General features: G+C 42.3%; 1 protein-coding gene across 1 annotated transcript in view; it reads right to left on the minus strand.

Annotated features, from left to right (window-relative positions):
- Window positions 1-22,060, minus strand: part of LOC141318642 (uncharacterized) — a 190,646-nt gene that overhangs the window by 43,741 nt on the left and 124,845 nt on the right. Inside the window, exon 6 of the mRNA XM_073833208.1 lies at window positions 21,669-21,681. Within this exon, the coding sequence (XP_073689309.1) occupies window positions 21,669-21,681 (13 nt within the window). The remainder of the gene's footprint in view (window positions 1-21,668; window positions 21,682-22,060) is intronic.

Raw genomic sequence — 22,060 nt, forward strand, 5'->3', positions numbered from 1 at the left:
ATAACATGCACAACTTGGAGAAGACACTGCTCCAAACAGATGAACTAGCATCCTATATGTAGTGACTTCCTGCTTCAAGTTTCCATCAGACCACCATAAAAAACAAAGAAAATCCACATCTTCTTCGGCTACCTTGACCTGATGAAACATAGCTTGAATGTCAGCCATCAGTGCTATGGTTTCCTGTCTGAATCGTAACAATACTCCCAAAAGTGAATTCGTAAGATTGGGACCTTGCAACAATTGTTTGTTGAGTGAAGTATCTCTAAACGTTGCCCCGCAATCAAACACAACCCTCAGTGTTCCTTTCTTTGGATGCAATACTCCATGATGAGGAATATACCAAACTTTTCCATCGTCACGATCCAATTGACCTTCTGGCACCCTTTCGGCATATCCCTTCTCCAGAACATCAGAAAGAAAATGGGTATACTCCTCATGCAACAATTCATTCCTTTCAAGCCTTTTTCTCAAACCATTGCACCTCTGGTTGGCAACACTTAAGTTGTTTGAAAGTACAACATCATTACTTCGAAATGGTAGCCTCAGGCTATAATGACCATCCTGCATTTTGACAGAATTCGTCATTATTTCCATAAACTGCAAATCCTCCCTTGACATTTCCTCTTTCTCGACAAAGTTTTCGCTGAAGTCGTGATTATACTGACTTTGGAGCAATTCTTCAAGCCTCCTAATAGAAATCCTGTTAACAGTAACGGAGGGTGTACCAGTTTCACCCTTGCAGTTGCTGCTCATTTCTGAAAGTCCATTAACAACCCACCCCAGTAGGGTTCTAATGGCATATGGCCCATCACCATAGCTGTTTATTATTTCCCAAGGTTCCATTACTTGAGATGCATTAGCTCCAATCAGTAAACCTATATTGGCTTCAATGTGAGGAATAGTTACTCTGTCCAGATATGGCCATTTGGAAATGTCCTCCTGCGTTACTATATTGTCTGAATTGACAGGCATTTTCTTCTGTGTATACACTTCAGGAAGAGAGAAGAACTTTTTATTGTCGATACCGCTTACCTCTAAACCAGTAATGACATTACAAGACACAGGCTGTTCTTGCCCCATAGTACGTAGAAAGATGTTGATTCTTTTTCCTCTAATATTGAGCTCATTCATCAGCTGCTCTGAACAAAACGAGGCTGAGCTCCCAGGGTCTAGAAAGGCATAAGTCTGAATCACTTTCTGACTTTTAACTGATTTTACTTGTACTGGAATGATTGAAAGCAAGCACTTTTCATTCCCGGCCCCTGTATGGCCACAAGTTTGGGTAGAGACTATGCTGCTCCTCTTTTCGGTGTCCTTTACCTGTGGAATTTCAGCTGTAAACTTGCGAAATATGTGCAATACTGTAGGATGCATTTGCTTGCAGACTTCACAAACAAGACGATTATCACATTCTTTGCTTACATGTCCTGACTTCAAACAACTGAAACAAATTCCTTTTCCTTTCAAAAAGTCAAGCTTTTCTCGCTGTGACTTCTTCTTTAAAGCATAACACCTTTCCAAGACATGATTGCCTTGACATAACAAGCAATTCTTGCTTTCATTGATCTTGCTCACACAACGAGTTCCTTGCTGCAAGTTTTTAACCGGAACTGAGGCAACAACATTAGTAGCAAAACTGTTTCCCTTGAATATCTTACCAGCTTTGCTTGCACCTTGTTGTTTATCTTGAATACATCCAAATACAGGATCAGAAACCATCTTTGCATGTCGTTCAATGAAATCCACAAGATGTGAGAAATTGGGTCTGGCTTGAATTAAATCCATTATCTCACAGGCCTTTTCTCGCCAACGTTCTCTCAACTTGAAAGGTAACTTCATTACCACAGTTCTCATATTACTTGGCATGTTGAGCTCTTGCATGAAAGAGATGTCATCAATAAGATTGCAACATGAGCGCAAAAACAAGGAATATGCATATAACCCTTGTGCGTCCTCAGTCTTTATCAAAGGCCAGCCCAAAGCTTTATCCATATATGCAGCAGCGATTTTAAAATCATTACCAAATTGCTCCTTCAGAAGATTTTTAGCTAATGGATAACCTATTTCAGGGTCAAGATGTTGGCAACTCCGAACCAATTCTTTAGGTTGACCTGTGGTAAATTGTTCCAGAAAATACAAACAGTCCCTTTTATTGCGAGTTCTTTCCTCAACACCATGTTCAAATGCTCGAATAAAGGGTACATAATGGAGTGGATTACCATCGAAGACTGGAATCTCTCTATTTGGAAGTGCATGTGGTTGAGCTTGATGCACAAGATATGCAGTGAGCTCCTCTTGCCTTTTCAAAATCTCAAAAAGCGGTTCATCTTGAGATGGAAGAGGGTTTGTAGCTTGTGTTGCCATACTGCCTCTGGAGTGTTGTACAAAATGACGCAAGTCCTGATGTTGGTGAGTGCTGGTGCCATAAGTGTTCAATCCTCCTTTGTGCTGCATTTTTGTTGATTGTGATGGGAAGTTAGAGGCAGCAACAACTGGCTGTGATGGGACATTATAGGTAGCACCAATTGGTTGTGATGGACTGCTGTAAACTACTCCAGCTGTACCCACTGATATTTGACTCATTGGCACATAGTCAGAAGCTTGTGGATTTAACATCTTTAGTCTTGTTGAATCACAAATTCCATTTCCGATCACATCCCTTGATGTTTGACTCTTTGTGGCTTCTTTTCCTTTAGAACGAGAACTACCAGTACGTGAACATTTGCTATGGCTGCCAACAGTACTCAAAACAGCAATTTTTGCAGTAGATGCTGCAATTTCAGCATCTAATTCAAGTTGTTCCTTTTGTTTTCTCAATTCCTCTTGCTTTGTTTCAATAACATGTTTAGATTTTAATGCAGCGGCACGAGCCATGAGTGCAGCTCTCTCAGCTTCGGCCTGTACACGAGCTGATACAGTGGAAGAACCGCTACTATTGGAACTGTGCTTACTATAGTCAGAAGTACCCTTTGAAACATTTGAAACACTGTCCTCTGGGACAACCTCTGAGACAACCTCATCATTAACATTTACATCAGTAACCCCTTCAGTCATTTCCTGACATGTTACAGATGTGGACAACCATAAATTGACATGTTCAATAAACTCATTCTTTGGAATCATGTTTCTCAATTTCATTATCGGGCAACAAAGTCAACAAAGATTCATGTGCTTCCTGAGCCTCCAAACATAACTCATTGAAATTTTCAAATACACTTTGTACCTCAGACTCATATTCTCTGTTATCTTGCATCAACCTTTTAATATTTTCTATCATTTTGTCTGCTTTGTTCAATTTTGCTTTTCAAAGTACTTGCAATGAATGCAGCTTTTCCACTAAGGCCTTTGCTGTAAGTTTAACTGGCCTCTTTTGCCTTTCAGGCTCGTTATCATTATGAAGCTGTTGTTTTGTCCCAGCGGATTCCTCCGCGTTTACACACTGTTCCTCCATATTACCACAATCTCATAACAACCATATAGCACAAAGAAATGTCCAACCCTTTGGCAACCAATGCATTGGATTTACGCTTGTTTTGTGTGCACACCAGCGGAGCGGAGTGCGAGCGGAGCGCGGAGTGGAGCGGTGTGATTTTGAATGGAGGGAGGAGCGGATTTTTGAAAAGTCGGAGCGTCGTGGTTTTCACTCGCTCCAAGTGCGCTCCACCATCGCTCCATCATAAGTACAATTCATGCCAACGGTCCGTAATATAACTGCATAATAAGCAGGCATTCACATGTTAAACATATTTAGCTTGATAGAGATGGATCACTCAAATCAGAAATAATGTGAATGGACATGAGCGGTAAATTATAGTTCACAAGGATTTAGTTTGTTTCCTTCTAGATACTGAATATATTCAGGTGAAAGCCTCATTTAAACATGTGCAGCACTTATTCACACGCAATCGCTGTGACAATAATGCATTAAAACAAATGTAATGGTATCCGATTTCGAATTATCAGAAATCTGTAAGAAATGCAGCGATCCATATGTAAAATAACTGACGAAAATGTAGTTATTTTCATTACAAACTTTGCACTGCATAAAGCAGTATACTCTTTTATTGCTGACAATGTTATTAGCTTGGTATGTAGTAGGTACAAAGTTTGCACACTATTCCAAACTCTCCTGTTGTTTTAATATGTGTTATGAACAGGACCGTTATATTTAAAACATAAGGCTATTTCTGAATGTTTTGACGCGGAGCGAAGGCGGAGCGGTGTTTCTGATATCAGTGAGCGAGGAGTGGAGCGGGAGCGGAAAATTGTGAACCCGGAGTGGAGCTGGAGAGGAGCGATTATTAAATGCACTGAGCGCGGAGGGGAAATTGTTGCCGCTCCACTCCGCTCACATACTCTGGTGCACACATAATAAATGGCCATTACGTTCTATTATTGTTGCAACAATGTACCTTTTAATCCCGTGTTGAATCACCATCCAACGCGAATCCAACAAGAACAGCAAACGAAATCCAACTCGAATCCAACAGGAACAGCAACAAATCCAACGTGAATCCAACAGGAACAGCAAACGAAATCCACAGCAACTCCAACAGGAACAGCAAACGAAATCCACAGCAACTCCAACAGGAACAGCAAACGAAATCCACAGCAACTCCAACAGAAACAGCAAACGAAATCCACAGCAACTCCAACAGAAACAGCAAATGAGGTCCAAAACCCACTATCCGTCCCGATGGCTGAAATGCGTGTTCAAGCGCTGTAGCTGACGTGAAATCCAATTAAATCATGCTCACATACCACTGGAAGCGGGTTTTTGACTTATATAACAGCCTTCCTTTGCTGTTGTCGCTGGTAACCGGAGTGAGCACGTAATTAACGCGTGCAATTAAGAGTCCATGCAAGCTAAAATTGGTTATAGCAGAATGTCTTTATTTTGTGCAGGTGAGTAAATAAAGCCTCAATCTGCTTTTTCTTTCTCCATGAACATGTGCATATAAAATTCGTAACGTGTACACAAAACAAATATCCAAATACTGCGTTATTCCCATACTAGCAGGCAAGTTACCCTTCAGCACGGTCAAAAACCGTGTGCTTTCCAATTACCAATGCCACCTGGCCTCATTACACAGGCACATTAATTATACCTATTATTTAGCGCCACCCAGTGGACCACAATATCTCAACAATACCAACAATGGCTCTTACAGTGATTATAAATTTTTTTAACCAGGGTTTATACGTAAATTCTTTGACATAGTTCAAGATAAATCCTTTAATCTTACTACTCGAACTGTCAGTTTTAAATGATTGTTAAACAGCAAGCAATACTATACAAAAGTGGCAGTCCTTCCGGTGCACTTAGTGTCCGAATTCACTCACACGTTTTTATTCACTACTTCAAGTTAACTGTACGAGTGGACTAATGTAGGGAATAGTGAATGAGGGTATAGGGGGCGATTTCGGATACAGCCAAAGTCTTGTAGTGTGTTGACATGACTGACATAATGAGCGAAATTCCCTGCCGCTCACTATCGCCCCCCTCATGCCACCCGCCAGTGTAAGTGATTTTAAAATAGGCGTCATTTCACATTATACACTTTACAATACAGAACTGTTTGATCTTATACCTCTACATGTAAAAACCATCAAATATGGAATAAAACAGGGTACTGTTGAAAATTATATCATTTTCTGGCAACTTTACAAAAAAATTCTGGCAGGGAAAGAGTTAAAATACTTTTAAAATGGTCTTTTGTTTCATCAATCTTATCAGTTCCTTAGAAATTTGTGCACTAATGTATGTTATGCAACTGTACATCAAGGTGTACATCAAGGTGAGTTAAAGTAAACTGCAAAAACTATTGGTTAGTAATAGATATAATGGATACAATATATCTAAAAGCATAATTACGATAAACGAGCCGATTTTGAGATTAACCGTGATTTCATTTTGTTTTCAATGGCTGGTGAATGCGAGTACTAGGGGCATAAATTTGAGCGCATCAAAATCGATATTTTTAAAACACTTAAGAAGGCTCGACATACCATGAAACTTTGCTCGAAGTATCCCCTGGGTCTCTACACATGAACTCGAGCATTGAGAACATTGTTTGTGTACACTGAGTTTACTGAAAAGAAAGTTTTTGGACAACTCACCTACACTATTTGGATTTCCGCTCGCGGCCGTCTTGCCAGTCAAGAAGTGTCGATCTCTGAATGCGAATGAATGGACTCCATAGCACGAAATATTAGGCTTATATGAGGCTCTTTTTACAACTAGAAGGTTAATATTGTTTTTCACTTGTGACAAAACAACGAATTAGCTGTGCATTTATATGGAAATATGCTTTAGGAGCTATCCATCCTCGCATTCGGAGATCGACACCTCTGCTGTTTTACAACTGTTTAAAACGTTAAACCTCTGTTTGTTTAGTTAAATGTATGATACTTGCATTGCCTTGGTCGTTAATGAGTGTTTGGATGCAGTCTTGGGTGAAAGTCTTGATGGTTTCAAGGTTTTGGACTTGGAATCACATTCTTCCAGGTTTGAAGAGCTATGAGTTCCAAAGGTGTCCTGACTCTGTGGTGATTGGTTGTTTCTTCCAAGGTGGAAAATGAAGAAGAATGATGAGCTGAGAAAGAGACCGAATTGAATTCCTGTGAACTTTGGTGGAATGAAAAGACAAGGCTGCAGAAGATGGCAAAGTGATGAGACACAGGACTAAAAGAACTCAGAAAAGCCTGGAGAACTGAGGCAAGTCACTGTGCAGGGCTTGACATTAAGCTTTGACATGTTATGAGACATTCACTTGTCCGAGTAAAAAATTTACTTGTCTGGGGTCAAAAAAAAAAAAAAGCCTTTTTTTTTTTTTGCTGTAAATGAATCCTTTCTGTAGCAATAGTCTCATCACTACTTTATAAAGTCTTACTTTAATCAGAATATTTGTGATATTTGCTGTCACAAAGGAGGTCTGGAGACTGACGTTCGGATCCAAATGCAGGCTTTATTAGAAGGCGTGGTAAACAGACAGGGTCAATCACCGGCAAACAACAACAATGAGGATAATCCAAAGAGTAGTCAAACACAGGCAGAAGGTCGGGGCTGGCAGCGAGAATCAAAACACGGGGAGGAGTCCAGGAATCAAACACAGAGAAAACAAACACGGAAAGAAACGCTCGGAAATAATGACCAGATGGAACAATTAGACTTCGCACCGGAAGTGTGTGTGTCTGTGGCTTAAATGCATGTGGGTAATTGTGAAACAGGTGCGTGCAGCAATCAGTGCAGTGGAAAAAGAGGAGCAGGTGTGTGCAGTGATTGGTGCAGTGGCTTGTGGGGATTGCAGTCCAGAAGTGTGGTGCAAGAGTTCATGATGACAGGATAGACCAGATACGTGACAGAGCCCCCCCAAGGAGTGGCTTCCAGACGCTCTAACCACCTAATACAACCGCGGATGCGGAACAGGGGGAGGGATGGAGGGCCAGGTCCATGTAGGGGTACTGGAACTATGAACTGAGGCGGAGCCGATGGAGGGAGAAGCCATGGCGGAGGAAGGGTTGGCTCCTGCAAGGGGGCGACCGACGGAGGTGGAGCCGGTGGAGCCCGAGGGAAAACCGGAGAGTCGACGGTCCTAGGTGTCACCGAGGATCCGGAGGGCCAAGGCGGAACCCAAGGCTCTGGCGACCCCGGCGGAGATGGAGGTCCGGAGGTACGCAGCGGAGCCGGAGTGACAGAGGATCGAGGCTGTGCCCACGGGAGGGAGGAGGTCCACAGAGCCGGCAGGACGGAGTGACGAGGCGCAGCCGGAGGAGTAGAGTCCAGAGGCGAAGGTGGGGCGACGACTGACCGGGGCGGAGCCGGTGAGACGATGGAGCCCGGAGGAGCTGGTGGGCTGACGGCCGACAACGGAGACGAGGGAGCACAGAGCCGGGGTGGAGCCGCAGCGTCGGAGGGCCGAGGTGGAGTCCAGGACTCTGAGACTGGAGGTGATGGTGAGGGATCCTTCAGTCTGGACACCGATGGAGACTGGCAGTCCCATGGCAAGTCCTCTGCACCGAAGGTGGGATGTGGGTGAGCAGAGGGACTGTCAGGAGACAGAGGTGGCGGGACTGGAGCAGCAGGGTGGGTGGGTGGGAACCCACACAGTCCATGCATGGGCTCCGTGACCAGAACCGGGCAGACAGGAATCTCAGGACGACTGGATGAAACCAGCGGAGGCTCTGGAAGACTGGGCGGAACCAGCGGAGGCAAAACAGCAAAACAAAGTCTATATACTGTGTGAGGGTCCAACTGGGGTTTTCCTCAGGTAAGTTCAAGCTGATCTCAGTGTCCAATCCACTCCAAAAACATTCCTTGAGCATAGTTTCATCGCAAGGTGCCAGGTAACTATAAGCAATGAATTTCTCCACATAATCCTCGATGGGACGGCCATCTTGAAAAATGGAGCAGAGCAAACTTACTGGATTGGACAGTCTTCCTGATAGATCCATTCTTGGGTGGTCGTTCTGCTGACGAATAAAGCCGCTGGATCCTTGTATCGGCGAAGTCTTCTGTCACAAAGGAGGTCTGGAGACTGACTTTCGGATCCAAATGCAGTTTTTATTAGAAGGCGTGGTAAACAGACAGGGTCAATCACCGGCAAACAACAACAACGAGGATAATCCAAAGAGTAGTCAAACACAGGCAGAAGGTCGGGGCTGGCAGCGAGAATCATGGGGAGGAGTCCAGGAATCAAACACAGAGAAAACAAAAACAGAAAGAAACGCTCGGAAATAATGACCAGATGGAACAATAAGACTTTGCGCCGGAAGTGTGTGTGTCTGTGGCTTAAATGCATGTGGGTAAATGTGAAACAGGTGTGTGCAACAATCGGTGCAGTGGAAAACGAGGAGCAGGTGTGTGCAGTGATTGGTGCAGTGGCTTGTGGGGATTGCAGTCCAGAAGTGTGGTGCAAGAGTTCATGATGACAGGATAGACCAGATACGTGACATTTGCCTTCTAGGACACTTTTTAAATTTATTTTCCGAACCTTACTAAATGTATGTCATCATTTAATTCTTCAATTTTATCAATACATTTAATTAATGTGACTCAGTATCACTACCATTCAAATTAAATCAGTTATCAACAAACTCCATCTTTCCACTGCACAGGAAAAACCTAGCCTGCATCGAAAATGCCATTTAAATTTATTTACTCAGACTGTTTAATGAAGATAAGAGGTTTCCAAAAATGCATTTACACAGTAAAATTGCAAATACATAAATAATGTTACAAGATTACTGTTTAAATTTTTTTTTTTTTACATAAGTCTAAAATGTTGGAAAAATGCAATACTTTTAAATATGAAACTGAACGACCAATAGGTGGTAGTAGGTCACATAATTCATTAAAAAAAGCGCTAAATCATTAATTACTGAAACACTGCTGTGTGTTTCTCAGAGATTCGCGACTGTTCTGCTGTGGCTTAGAGCTATTTTTTTTTGCAAAAATGGTCAATGATTTATCTAAAATGTAAGTCAGGTAATATTAACTACTAGTTTATTGAACTATTGTTGTAGTGCTGAGCTGCAGTGTGGTTTGTGTTTTTAGCTCTCTGTGATTGTAGCTTTCTGGAGCTTGTTTCCTTTAGAAATCTCTATCTTATTATTACTCTCTGCTGTTTAAAGTAATTAAAAACAGCTTTACTCCCAACATACCTGTGAAATTATCCGTCACACTAACCGTTCACTTTACCCGTTAGCCGCGAGTGCAGTGGGTTAGCTATTTAGCTTGCCACTGGCGACTTGCATTTACATTCACGTTCTCTACTCGTGCCTACTACCCCTCTCCTTTCTTCCACGTGAACCGTTTCGCTTTTATTCCACAACCACAATTTGCAACAAGTTAGCATTCTGTTAGCCGATTAGCTTGCGAATCGCGATTTCTTTTACGTCCTATTCACTCTGTTGTTCCTTATCCCATCCCTCTCTTCAAGAGTTCATCAATACGACAGTGGTAAGTTGGAACCATTCTACAAAAACGGTGAGTAATGGCTTTTTCTTGTCTTGCTATTGGTGTCTGCACCACCTGCCACATGTATAGCCAATCTATCTCTGTCGGCAGTGAGCCTTATACATGTGATAAATGCAAGGAAATAGCTAGGCTGACAGAGAAGATTTCAGAACTAGAGACACACATCCAAACTTTAATGGAGGATAGTAAGAACGTGAGGGACTTAGATTCGGCTTTGGATGTGACTAGCTCAGGGAGACATGCAAATTGTTAGGTTCCGGTAGTTAAGGCGGCCATGCAGCAGGGCAACTGGGTGAATGTGAGACGGCATAGTCGCGGGTCAAAACACCGCTCTTCCGTTCCAATCAGAACGTCAAACAGGTTCTCCCCACTCAGTGGAGCACCCACTGAGAAACCTGATGAAAGTGCTCTAGTAATTGGCGATTTTGTTGTACGGAACGTGAAAATAGAGACTCCAGACACCATAGTCCAGTGTTTACCGGGAGCCAGAGCACCTGACATCTTGGCAAATTTAAAAGTGCTGGCTAATGCTAAACGTAAATTCAGTAAGATTGTTATTCCGGCCAGTAAAATTCTCTTTCACTTGCCCTTTTACAAAACCACTTGTCCCGGACAAGCATTAATGTCGAGCCCTGTTGTGTGAAGCTTTTATCTCCTATGGGGGTCACAGTTAGGAGACAAAGGTAAGAGAGGCCAGGGTAATTGATAATTGGGAGGCTAGAGAGCCAATGGTGACTTTTGCTTTTGGAGGGAAAGTTTACGACTCTTCGTCTGTAAGCATGGTATTTGCATATGTACTGGGATTGGTTGTTCATGCAAAAATGACTAAAGATTCTTAAAACACTAATATGTTGTATAGGTATCAAAAGATAACATACACCATCTTTTACAAAAACATCTTTCACAAAAGACAAACTAAATGAACAGTAATAATATACACAATGATCTGTGTTGTTCACAGAAAGTTTTTTCTAAGAATTAATGAAAGTTGTCAGTTCCTATGGCAGTATGTGTCCTTTTTAGAGTATCAGTTAGGGAGAATTCTCTCTACATACTTTTGAGCTTCAGATGTGGGTCAACCAATCAAAATAAAGGACAGAACTGTCTGTTTCACACATTTTGGTTGAAACTCTTTCCACACCGAGGGGATCTGTCAGCCTTCTATCTATTGTGGATCCTCATGTGCTTGTCAAGGTGTCCTCGTTGAATGAAACTCTTTCCACACTGTTTGCAGGCCTAAGGTCTCTCTCCAGGGTGAACTCTCAGGTGGACTCTAAGGTATCCAGGATTACTGAAACTTCTTCCACACCGTTTGCAGATAAAACACTTCTCTTCTGTATGAATTCTCATGTGACTTTTAAGGTTTCTATTTACACTGAAACTCTTTCCACACTGTTGGCAGATAAAATGCTTCTCTCCTGTGTGAATTCTCATGTGGATTTTAAGGTTTCCATTTTCATTGAAACTTTTTCCACACTGTTGGCAGATAAAAGGCTTCTCTCCAGTGTGAATTCTCATGTGCCTTCCAAGGTTTCCTTGTTGACTGAAACTCTTTCCACATTGACGGCACGTGAAAGACTTCTCTCCTGTGTGAATTTTTATGTGGACTTTAAGGCTTCTATTTTGACTGAAACTCTTTCCACACTGCAGGCAGATGAAAGGCTTCTCTCCAGTGTGAATTTTCTTGTAGATTTTAACTTCTCCTTGTTCACTGAAACTCTTTCTACGCTGAAAGCAAGTGAAAAAACTCCTAGTTCTTGTCTTTTGGGCTCTTTTTTGTGTAGATGTATTTTCTGACTGTAAGGAACACATTGATTTTTTTCCAGTTATGAAAACATGAAGATTCTCAAACTGATCTTTCTCTTCAGTTTCATTCAGTACTTCCTTCTCCTCTTTCAGTGCTGTTGGGCCTAAGGTGGGAAAACAAAGAAATAAGTTAACCCCAGTTTAATGCCACAAAGCAGGTAACACCAATCATGTAGATTTGTAATGCATGTATGCTAGATCTCATATCATGGTGTCCAAACCTGATCATAGTCGACTGGTGTCCTATAGAGTTTAAGCTGTATGCTATTCAGTTTATTAAATCTAATAATATTTTAGGAAACCTAGAAAAAAACTGATCTCAGTTATGATGTACCATTTTTAATGTCTTCTAGTGCAGGGGTCCCCAACCTTTTATGTACCATGGACCGTTTTTTTTTTTTTTTCTCACGGACCGGCGGGGAGGGGGTCATAACGAATTAATTAATTTTAGCCTACCGTTTCCACCAGTGCTAAATTTGAGCTGATTTTAAAAGATCCGGCATTAACAAGTGCATCAGATCGTGACAGTGCGTGCATGCATACGAGACAGAGCAAGCGCAGGTTTACGTAGATGTATTTGGAGTTTGTGTGTTGGTCCTTAACATATTTTCGACCAGTCAGCTTTTTTAAGTTCAAAATCGCTCTCATTGATTGCTTGCTGCTTAACCCACTCTCTCCAAATGTATTTAATGAGCAGCGGAATGTTTAGAGAGAAAGTGTCCAAATCAAGCAAAATATTATTATGTATTAACATTATAAACACTATAAACATAGCTATATAGGTTAGTTACCCTGACTCTAAAAAGAATCATTTAAATGTAACGGTATTCAGAACAGAACAGGAATGAAACAAAATATATAAAGTTAAGAAACCAAAACAAAACAAAACTAAAAATAGCCGGCGTTGGACTCACGTACCTCTGTAATTCGGCACAAATCCACGTGTTTCCATATTCCCAATGTGTTTGAATGATAAACTGTTATTTATAATGTAAACTAGGCTTTTTCTTTGTATACTTTCGTATTTCGATGGAAAAAATATATATATTCTCTTTTTTTGTTCCAAGCTCTGTTCGTTATGGTAAAACATATTTGGTGTAGTTTATTTAATCTAATTTAATTAAAATTATTTTGATTTGTTTTTGTATGCCTCATTTATTCATGTAAACAAACTAGTTCATGTAATTCTTTTGGAGTTCAGTGTAATTTGTATTGTAATCGCTAACAACTTCCTTGTTATTGTTTCCTCATAATAATAATAAAGTAAAGATGTGGAAATTGAAAGCATTTCATTTGGCTGTATAGTGTGATTAAGTGTGTGTTTTTCGCGAGCGGGTTGGTGCTGCGGCGGGGCGGATCGTGATGTGCATGCATGCATTACTTGAAAAGAACTAGCTCCAGTTATGTATGAACAGTGAAGGTAAACTCTTAAACATGTGAGAAATGTGAACTTGAAGAAGTGAAATTTGAACAATATTAACTATGAACTATAAACATTGAACGACTCAAAGCTATCTTTCAAGTGTGAACAGGCTTAACAAAATATGGGAACAAAATATGGGAACTAAACGAATATTATCAGTGGGAGCCCTGTGCTTGTTTCCCTGCAACAAGAAGGTTCCATCTGGGTTGATGGAAGACAGTATCACCCTCAGTGTGATTGAAATGTCCAGTCTATTGCGCCATTTTGTCTTAGTTGCAGTCATTGCCGAAAACCCGGCCTCGAGTAGGTATGTGGCGGGAAGTGGTAGCAACGTTTTCAGCGCTTTTACGGCTATCTCGGGATATTCTGCTTTGGTTTTGATCCAAAAACCCGCCAGAGAGGTTTGCTCATACACACTCTTAAGACCACCGTCATTTGCAATTTGCAGAGCTGCTCAAATTAGTGAGAGTTGAGTACGTGTGCTTTAATGTGGTTGATTATTTTAACTACATCTTCCCCCACAATTCCAAAGACATGCATAGGTAAATTGAACAGTCTAAATTGGCCGTAGTGTGTGAGTGAATGAGTGAGTGGGTGTGTCCTAGCACTGGGGTTGCACGGGTTAGTGCAGCCTCAGGTCTAGGTTGCGTCAGGAAGGGCATCCGGTGTAAAACATGTGCCAAATCAGTTGTGTGGATCACTCCGCTGCGGCGACCCCTGAGTAGAAGGGAATAAGCCGAGGAAAGAGAGAGAGATTATTTTAACTACATCATTTAATACCCCATTCAACTCCGGCGACAATTTTCGGCTAGCCAGCATTTCCCTGTGAATGACACACTGTGTGGGCTTGCAGTCAGGTGCAACCTCTCTAACGCTTGCAGTGAAACCGGACAGCCGTCCAGTCATGGCTGCAGCCCCATCAGTGTATACGCCAATACAAAAAGACCAGTCTAATTTTCCAGACACATAACCATCCAGAGCCTGGGATAGTTCTGCAGCTGTGTTGTTCGTTGTAAGTGACAGCACACGCAACAAATCCTCCTGAACATCCTCCTCAAATATATAATGGACAAACATCACTAGCATTGCCTTATTTTCAACATCAGTTGACTCATCAACTTGGATAGCGTACCATGGTGACCCATTCACCCTCTCTAACAACTGTGCCTCAATATCCTCTGATATATCATCAAATCGTCTATGGAAAGTGATTGCAGAAAGCGGTACCTGAGCAATTTTTTTCGCCGCAGCCTCCCAAAGTAGTTCATTGCACATGTCTTTAGCAGCAGGCAGAATTAACTCTTCCCCAATAGTAAAGGGTTTCTTAGCTTTAGCAATTCGGCTACCCACTAAGTATGAGGCTTTTAGCTCAGCCACGTTCACCGATGTGGTTGGTTTAAGCACTAGTTTTTGCCCTTCTTGCTCGCGTTTCTTACGCTCAAAGAACAGAACTCAAGGAGTTTGTCTTTAAGTGTAGGATGCTTGGACTCTAGATGTCGAATTAGCTTTGATGGTTTCATTGCCTCGTTTGACAACTTATCGCCACATACCACAAATAAAAGACTTGGTGCATGCGAGTCACCGGTCTTTGCGAACCCATATTTTAAATATGACTCGTCATATTTCCGATTGAATGACCCCTTCTTTTTCTTTGAGGTATCTGGCTCATCGTCAGTGGGTCTTTTCCTCCTCTACTCCTTCCAAAGAAATTCTCTAAAGATGTTTGCTTTTTGTTGCTCATTCTCGCAGTTTAGGTAACTTTGTGTGACACTTGACACATTGACTTTCCAACACGGGGAAATAACACACTGGACCTTGTTTAAACCACCCAGAGAGGAGCTTACAAAGCTTTCTCCCTCCCCCACCTCGGCGCCTCTGATCACATCACTGTTATGCTAATGCCCTCTTACAGACCGCTTGTTAAAGTCACCAAACCGGTTCGTAAGCAGATACAAGTGTGGCCAGAGGGGTCTTCAGAGGTTTTACAGGACTGCTTTAACACCACAGACTGGAATATGTTTAAACAGGCTGCCACTTACAACAACACCACTGACCTCCAGGAGTACACTGAGACTGTTACAGCCTACATTAACAAATGCACTGAGGATGTAACAGTCACCAAAACCATCACTGTCCGTGCCAACCAAAAGCCATGGATGACAGGGGAGGTCTACAGGCTGCTGAAAGCTCGGAACGCTGCCTTCAGAGCTGGAGACGAGGCGAGCCTGAAGACAGCTAGGGCCAACCTTTCCCGTGGCATCAGAGAGGCTAAAATATAGTACTCCAGAGGAATATCTCGTCGCTTCAATGACAGCAGAGACACACGGAGCCTGTGGCGGGGCATACAGACCATCACGGATTACAAGCCCCCACCACAGACCTGTGACAGCACCATCTCCCTGCTGAACGAGCTGAACACCTTCTTCGCTCGCTTTGAAGTGCAAAACAGCACCACAGCACAGAAGACCCCACCCCCTCCTGGTGACCAGGTGATGACTTTGTCCCCGGACAGTGTTAGGAGATCCCTCAGCAGGATCAACGCTCGCAAAGCTCCGGGTCCTGACAACATTCCGGTGCCAAAAAAGTCATCTCCTTCCTGTTTTAATGAGCTACCGTCCAGTTGCACTTACTCCTATCCTCATGAAGTGCTTTGAACAGCTAGTCATGCAACACATTAAATCTGTCCTTCCCCCCTCACTGGACCCCTTCCAGTTTGCATATCAGCCCAACCGCTCGACCGATGATGCCATCTCCACTGCACTCCACTCTGCACTCACACATCTGGACAAAAAAGACTGATATGTCCGAATGCTGTTCATAGACTTCAGTTCAGCATTTAACACTATAATCCCACAACAGCTCACACAAAAACTGATCCAGCTGGGGCTCAACACCTCACTGTGTAACTGGCTATTGGATTTTCTTCACATGAAGACCACAAGCAGTACAGGTCGGCAGTAACACATCCAGCACTATCATTCTGAACACGGGGGCACCTCAGGGATGTGTGCTGAGCCCCCTCCTCTTCACTCTGCTGACCCACGACTGCACACCTTCACACAACTCCAACCTCTTCATCAAGTTTGCAGATGGCACGACTGTAATGGGTCTCATTAGCAACAGGGATGAGACAAACTACAGGAGCGAGGTGAGCCGCCTGGCCACGTGGTGCGGAGACAACAATCTCTCTCTGAATGTGGAGAAGACGAAGGAGATTGTTGTTGACTTCAGGAGAGTGCACACTCAGCATGCTCCACTGACCATCAACGGTGCGTCTGTGGAGAAAGTGAGCAGCACCAAGTTCCTGGGTGTGCACATCACTGAGGATCTCTCCTGGACAAACAACACCACTGCACTGGCTAAGAAAGCACAGCAGCGTCTCTACTTCCTCTGCAAACTAAGAAGAGCAAGGGCACCAGCCCCCATAATGTACACATTCTACCGAGGAACCATCGGGAGCATCCTGTCTAGCTGCATCATTGTGTGGTTTGGAGCCTGCAATGCGTCCTGCCAAAAAACTCTCCAACGCATAGAGCAGCTGAGAGAATCATCGGTGTCCCTCTCCCCTCCCTCCAAGACATCTACAGCACACGTCTCACCAAAAAAGCCCTCTGCATAGCAGCCAATCCCACCCACCCAATGCAAAGCTTCTTCAGCCTGCTGCCATCAGGGAGGAGACTGCGGAATCTCCAGGCCAGGACCAGCAGACTGAAGGACAGCTTCACCCATCAGGCTGTCAGGAAGCTCAACTCTCTCCCGGCTCTGCCCCCACTCCCCTTACTCCCCTCTTCTGCCCCACAACTTTCTGAACTCTAACACACACACACACACACACACACACACACAGACCTGCACCAGTCACTTGTGCAGCATTGGTCTGCCAACTACCTCACACTATTCATAGACAGTGACAAGACTGCTCTGACACTATTACACTTTACAAGCTCTGTTGCACTACATTGTTTACATTGTTTTGCACTCTCTACCATATGCCCTTACTTGTATATTGTGTTTTTAATTTTATATATCACGGGTTCCCTCTTACGTCATACTCCGGGGTTCCCTCAGGCATTTGTTGCACGCGCACAACTCATAAACGGTGCTTATAGAGGACGCACAAAAATACATAGATTAAAATGCATTTATATTTAGTGTAAATGGAAGAAATAGATTGTGACCCTGTTTGGGAATGTTTGCTTGAACTGGTGTCGGGAAACAACGAATCATTGAACTATGTTGGTAACGACGGAACTTGCGACCATAGCTGGCTGACGATGCTTTTGGGAAATGCGCCCCAGGTCACTTGGTGCGCGACTCGCCATCTCTCTCTTTCTCCACGCTGTCACGTGATGACAACCACGCAGAGATGCACATCGCTGCACACTTATATACGTTTATCACTCATGATTTCGGTAAGGTTTTGTCTGTTTTAGAGCAGCTCTGAACTTACTATTTGAATGCATGCTAGGACTGAAGTTTACATGTCTTCACCAGTTTAAGAAATGTCTGATGGTAAAAATCTGCTTCTCATTTTTAAGGTATTGTTTTTGTTATAATCTACTGATTGAAATAATCAATAATAATTATTATTATACCACTGCGCGCCTAGCCTGTCATGCTCTCGCGTATGAATGAACAGGCAGCATCTGTGGACACAGCGGGTCAAATATATTTCAAAAGAAGCCACCGCAGCGCCACGGTCCTGACCACATCGCTGTCTTTACTGGGTGTTTTTAGGGAATATTTCAATTTAATAACATGCCATTGAATTAGCTATTCATGCGTTGGACTGTCATGATTTTGGATTATGCAGGACACTACCGAATGATGCGCATCAGAGAAGTGGGTAAACGCAAAGCCGACCACTGCATTACCGTGCTCAATAGCATTAGCACAGGCATAACTCCCTTCAAACTTTATTGGGAATGTCACAGTTTCTTTCACCAAAATCTACACACAAATGAAATCGTCTGCCTGAAGAAAAAAATACATAAAACATGTTCATGTTTTAGAAAATGAAGTTAAAATTAGCATCATTATTGATTTATCTCATCCACCCGCAAATAATCAGAATGCATTTTTTTTATTACCCGACCCGCGGATATGACCACCTTCCGCGCATCACTACGCATTTTTAGGCATTAAATTAATTATATTTAAAGGAACACTCCACTTTTTTTGGAAATAGGCTCATTCTCCAACTCCCCCCGAGTTAATAAGTTGATTTTTACCGTTTTGAAATTCATTCAGCCGTTCTCCTGTTCTGGCGATATCACTTTTAGCATAGCTTAGCATAAATCATTGAATCCTATTAGACCAGTAGCACCGCGTTCAAAAATGACCAACGAGTTTCGATATTTGTCCTATTTAAAACTTGACTCTTCTGTAGTTCTATCGCGTACTAAGACCAGAGGAAATGTAAAGCTGCGGTTATCTAGGCCAGGGGTTTTCAAACCTGTCCTGGAGCCTCCCCTGCCCTGCACATTTTGTATGTCTCCCTTATTAGGCACACCCAATTCAGGTCTTGCAGTCTCTACTAATGAGCTGATGATTTGAATCAGGTGTATTAGATGAGAGAGACAAGCAAAATGTGCAGGGCAGGGGAGGCTCCAGGACAGGTTTGAAAACCCCTGATCTAGGCCGATAAGATTAGGAACTACACTCCCATTCCGGTGTAATAGTCAAGGAAGTTTGCTGCTGTAATATGACCGATGCAGGCGCAGTAATATCACACAGCACATGTTCAAATGTTTACTTCCGTCAACATATCCAACGTACATGCACAGCACAGGCAGTTTTCCTCGCCATGGAGACATTTGTGAGAGACGATTTAGAAGATATTTACTTTGGTGCAGATCCTGAACCATATCAATTTGAACCAGAATTCACTGAAGCTAAGGTTTTGGAACGCGAAAGACAAGAAAGTGTGTCTGAACTGCATGGGACAGAAGGGATGAGGAGAGCAGATTCGAGATGGTGGGGCTTGCCAACCCATGCCGACTGAAAGTGAGTGTCTGTGTTGTCGCGAGTGGGACCAGGTATTGCCATCGATGGCAAGGGTGGATCTACCTGATGAGGAAGTGGCATGTCGCAACATCCGAGGATGGACATTTTTTTTCCGGTTTGACAATATAAACTAGAAAAAACGTCACACGCCGAGTGGACCTAATGGCCAGCTGTCGCAAGAGTAAGTTATTCCTGCAACCACTACAATATATAATATAAAGATTTTAAATGCATACTGTCAGTTTGCATTTTCAGGCTTATATTCATGATACACTTTTACTCAAAACTGACTTTAAAACACCACCGACTGTTCACACTAACTTTCTTTTGCAATCACACATGGCATTTGGTCATAGCAAACACTAGGCCAACTGTTCGCCCAAAACTACTCTTCAGGAGTTGCATTTCACGGGTAACATTAGCCAACAATAGCAATTAATCATGTTACACTTACAGCCGTGGGCGATGCTCCTCGTTGTTCTGTCTGTAACGTTAGTTTGAAGATTGTTGGGATGGCTGTGTCCTGTAGCCGCCGTGCTGTTGTACCGGTAAAACTATCCAAATAGTCATCTGGTTCAAAATCCTCGGCGCAAACACGCCATTTCTTGATCGTTTCTAACGGTGTTTTGAGATCCATGTTCAGAGCAGCCAGCCATTGATTCATTAGTCGGAATTGCTTTTTTTTTCATGGGAATTCTATGAAACATGGTAGTAGATTACGTCTTCCACTTACTATCTCAGCCCCTTACAATGCACATAACCATAGCTAATCACACACAGGTAAATCCAGCCACTAACAATTTACCAGCTGCAACTCTGACAGCTGCAACAACCGGAATTACACAAACTTAGCACCGGTCACATTGGAAGTTACCTAGCTGGAATCTTATTTCAGGCGCTGTGTGATATTACTGCGCCTGCTTCGGCCATGTTACGGCAGCAAACTTCCTTGACTATTACGCCGGAATGGGAGTGTAGTTCCTAATCTTATCGGCCTAGAAAACTGCAGCTTTACATTTCCACTGGTTTTAGTACACGATATTACTACAGAATAGTCAAGTTTTAAATAGGACAAATATCGAAACTTGTTGGTCATTTATGAACGCGATGCTACTGGTCTAATAGGATTCAATGATTTATGCTAAGCTATGCTAAAAGTGATATCGCCAGAACAGGAGAACGGCTGAATGGATTTCAAAACGGTAAAAATCAACTTTAAGTTAATCCTTGTCTCATATATAAGTGCATTGTTTTATGACGGTATAACGGTATTGAAACTGATACCGTTGCTATTTTTAAATCCCGCGGTATACCATATTACCGTAATACTGCCCAAGCCTAACACACATACACACACACACACACACACACACACCCAGAGCACTGACTCTCTCCCACACAACTTAACTTGAACTTTATTATCACTTTAAACATAAAAGTGCAAAATGCAATGCAAAAAATAAATAAATAAATAAATGAATAAAAACCACAAACTACAGACAACTGTATTACGCTTACATTTTATTTTCATTTACTGTTATTATAAAAATACAATTACTTTTAGGATTATAATTGTACATGTGTCACATTTAATGTCAAACAAATATTTTAGCAAAATGTCTACTTTTCCCAGAATTATTGAGCTACTACTATATTGGCTCAGTCTGTTAAGCGTGCAGCAGCACTCGTTTACTTGTGTAAACCTCGTCCACTCCTGACAGTAAACTTGATATGTTTGCATGACTTTCTTACATTTACAGATTAAGAATATGCCCTGAGGAAAACACAACATCTCAAATGTATTAAACAACACAAATAGATCCATAATCGACATTAAGGACTGCTTAAGAACAACTATATTAATATATGTACTATATTACACATCAAATTGCCTTCACTCACTGAACCAGGATCACACAAGTGAGACTGTATGACCTTAAATGGTTATTTATGGTACCACTTTAACCCAGATTGATTTGTTATCTTATCTCAAAGCAGGTTTTGGACTTTAATCCCAGCTTTTCTTAGAGTCTTTTTGAAACAGCCCCCAGAGCTTGACATAACATGACATAAATAGAGTTAAGGTTAGGCTACACTGCCAACTAAACCATAAGGGCAGTCATGATTGCTCCAGGGAGAAGCTTGCATAACAAGAAGCATAATACACCTGGTATGGTTGCCTCAGGACTTAATACTTCATTCTCAGAGATGAGAGGGGACCCCAGATGTTTTCTTTGGGAACGGTGTGCTAATAGAAAACCCCTTTTAGATCAGGGGTGTTGAACATCTGTCCTGGAGAGCCGCAGACCTGCAGTTTTGCTTCAACCCTTAATCAAACACACCTGAACAACATCATCAAGATCTGAAGGGTTACTAGAAAGCTACAGGCAGGTGAGTTTTAATTTGGGTTGGAGCTGAAATCTGCAGGACGGTGGCTCTCCAGGACCGGACTTTATTCTTCCTGCTCTGGAGTGAATAGAGTACTGCCAAGCTCAAAGACAGGAGCATCCTAACAGGGAGGGAAAAAAGGCCTAAGAACCTGATATGACTGCTCACAGAGCTCACAGAGAAGAGACCTTAGCTCTCAGATTGAGAGAACAATGTTCCATCTGAGACTGGTAACTTTATCAGGCATTACATGCACACTCAATGAAAATGACATTGAAAATTTGAAAGCTGCAGATTCATTCACTGATGAAACAGCTGTTTCTTGGACACTCACACCAGTTCTGTTGTGGATTTTGTTGGATCTATTATTTATTTGTTGTAAAATCTGACAATATTGACAATATTGTTTTTAAAATGTAGGGCACATTTAAAATGTAAAATCTTCACTTAATATT

This window comes from Garra rufa, chromosome 1 (genome assembly GCF_049309525.1).
Source record: "Garra rufa chromosome 1, GarRuf1.0, whole genome shotgun sequence".
NCBI classification, from domain to species: Eukaryota; Metazoa; Chordata; class Actinopteri; order Cypriniformes; family Cyprinidae; genus Garra; species Garra rufa.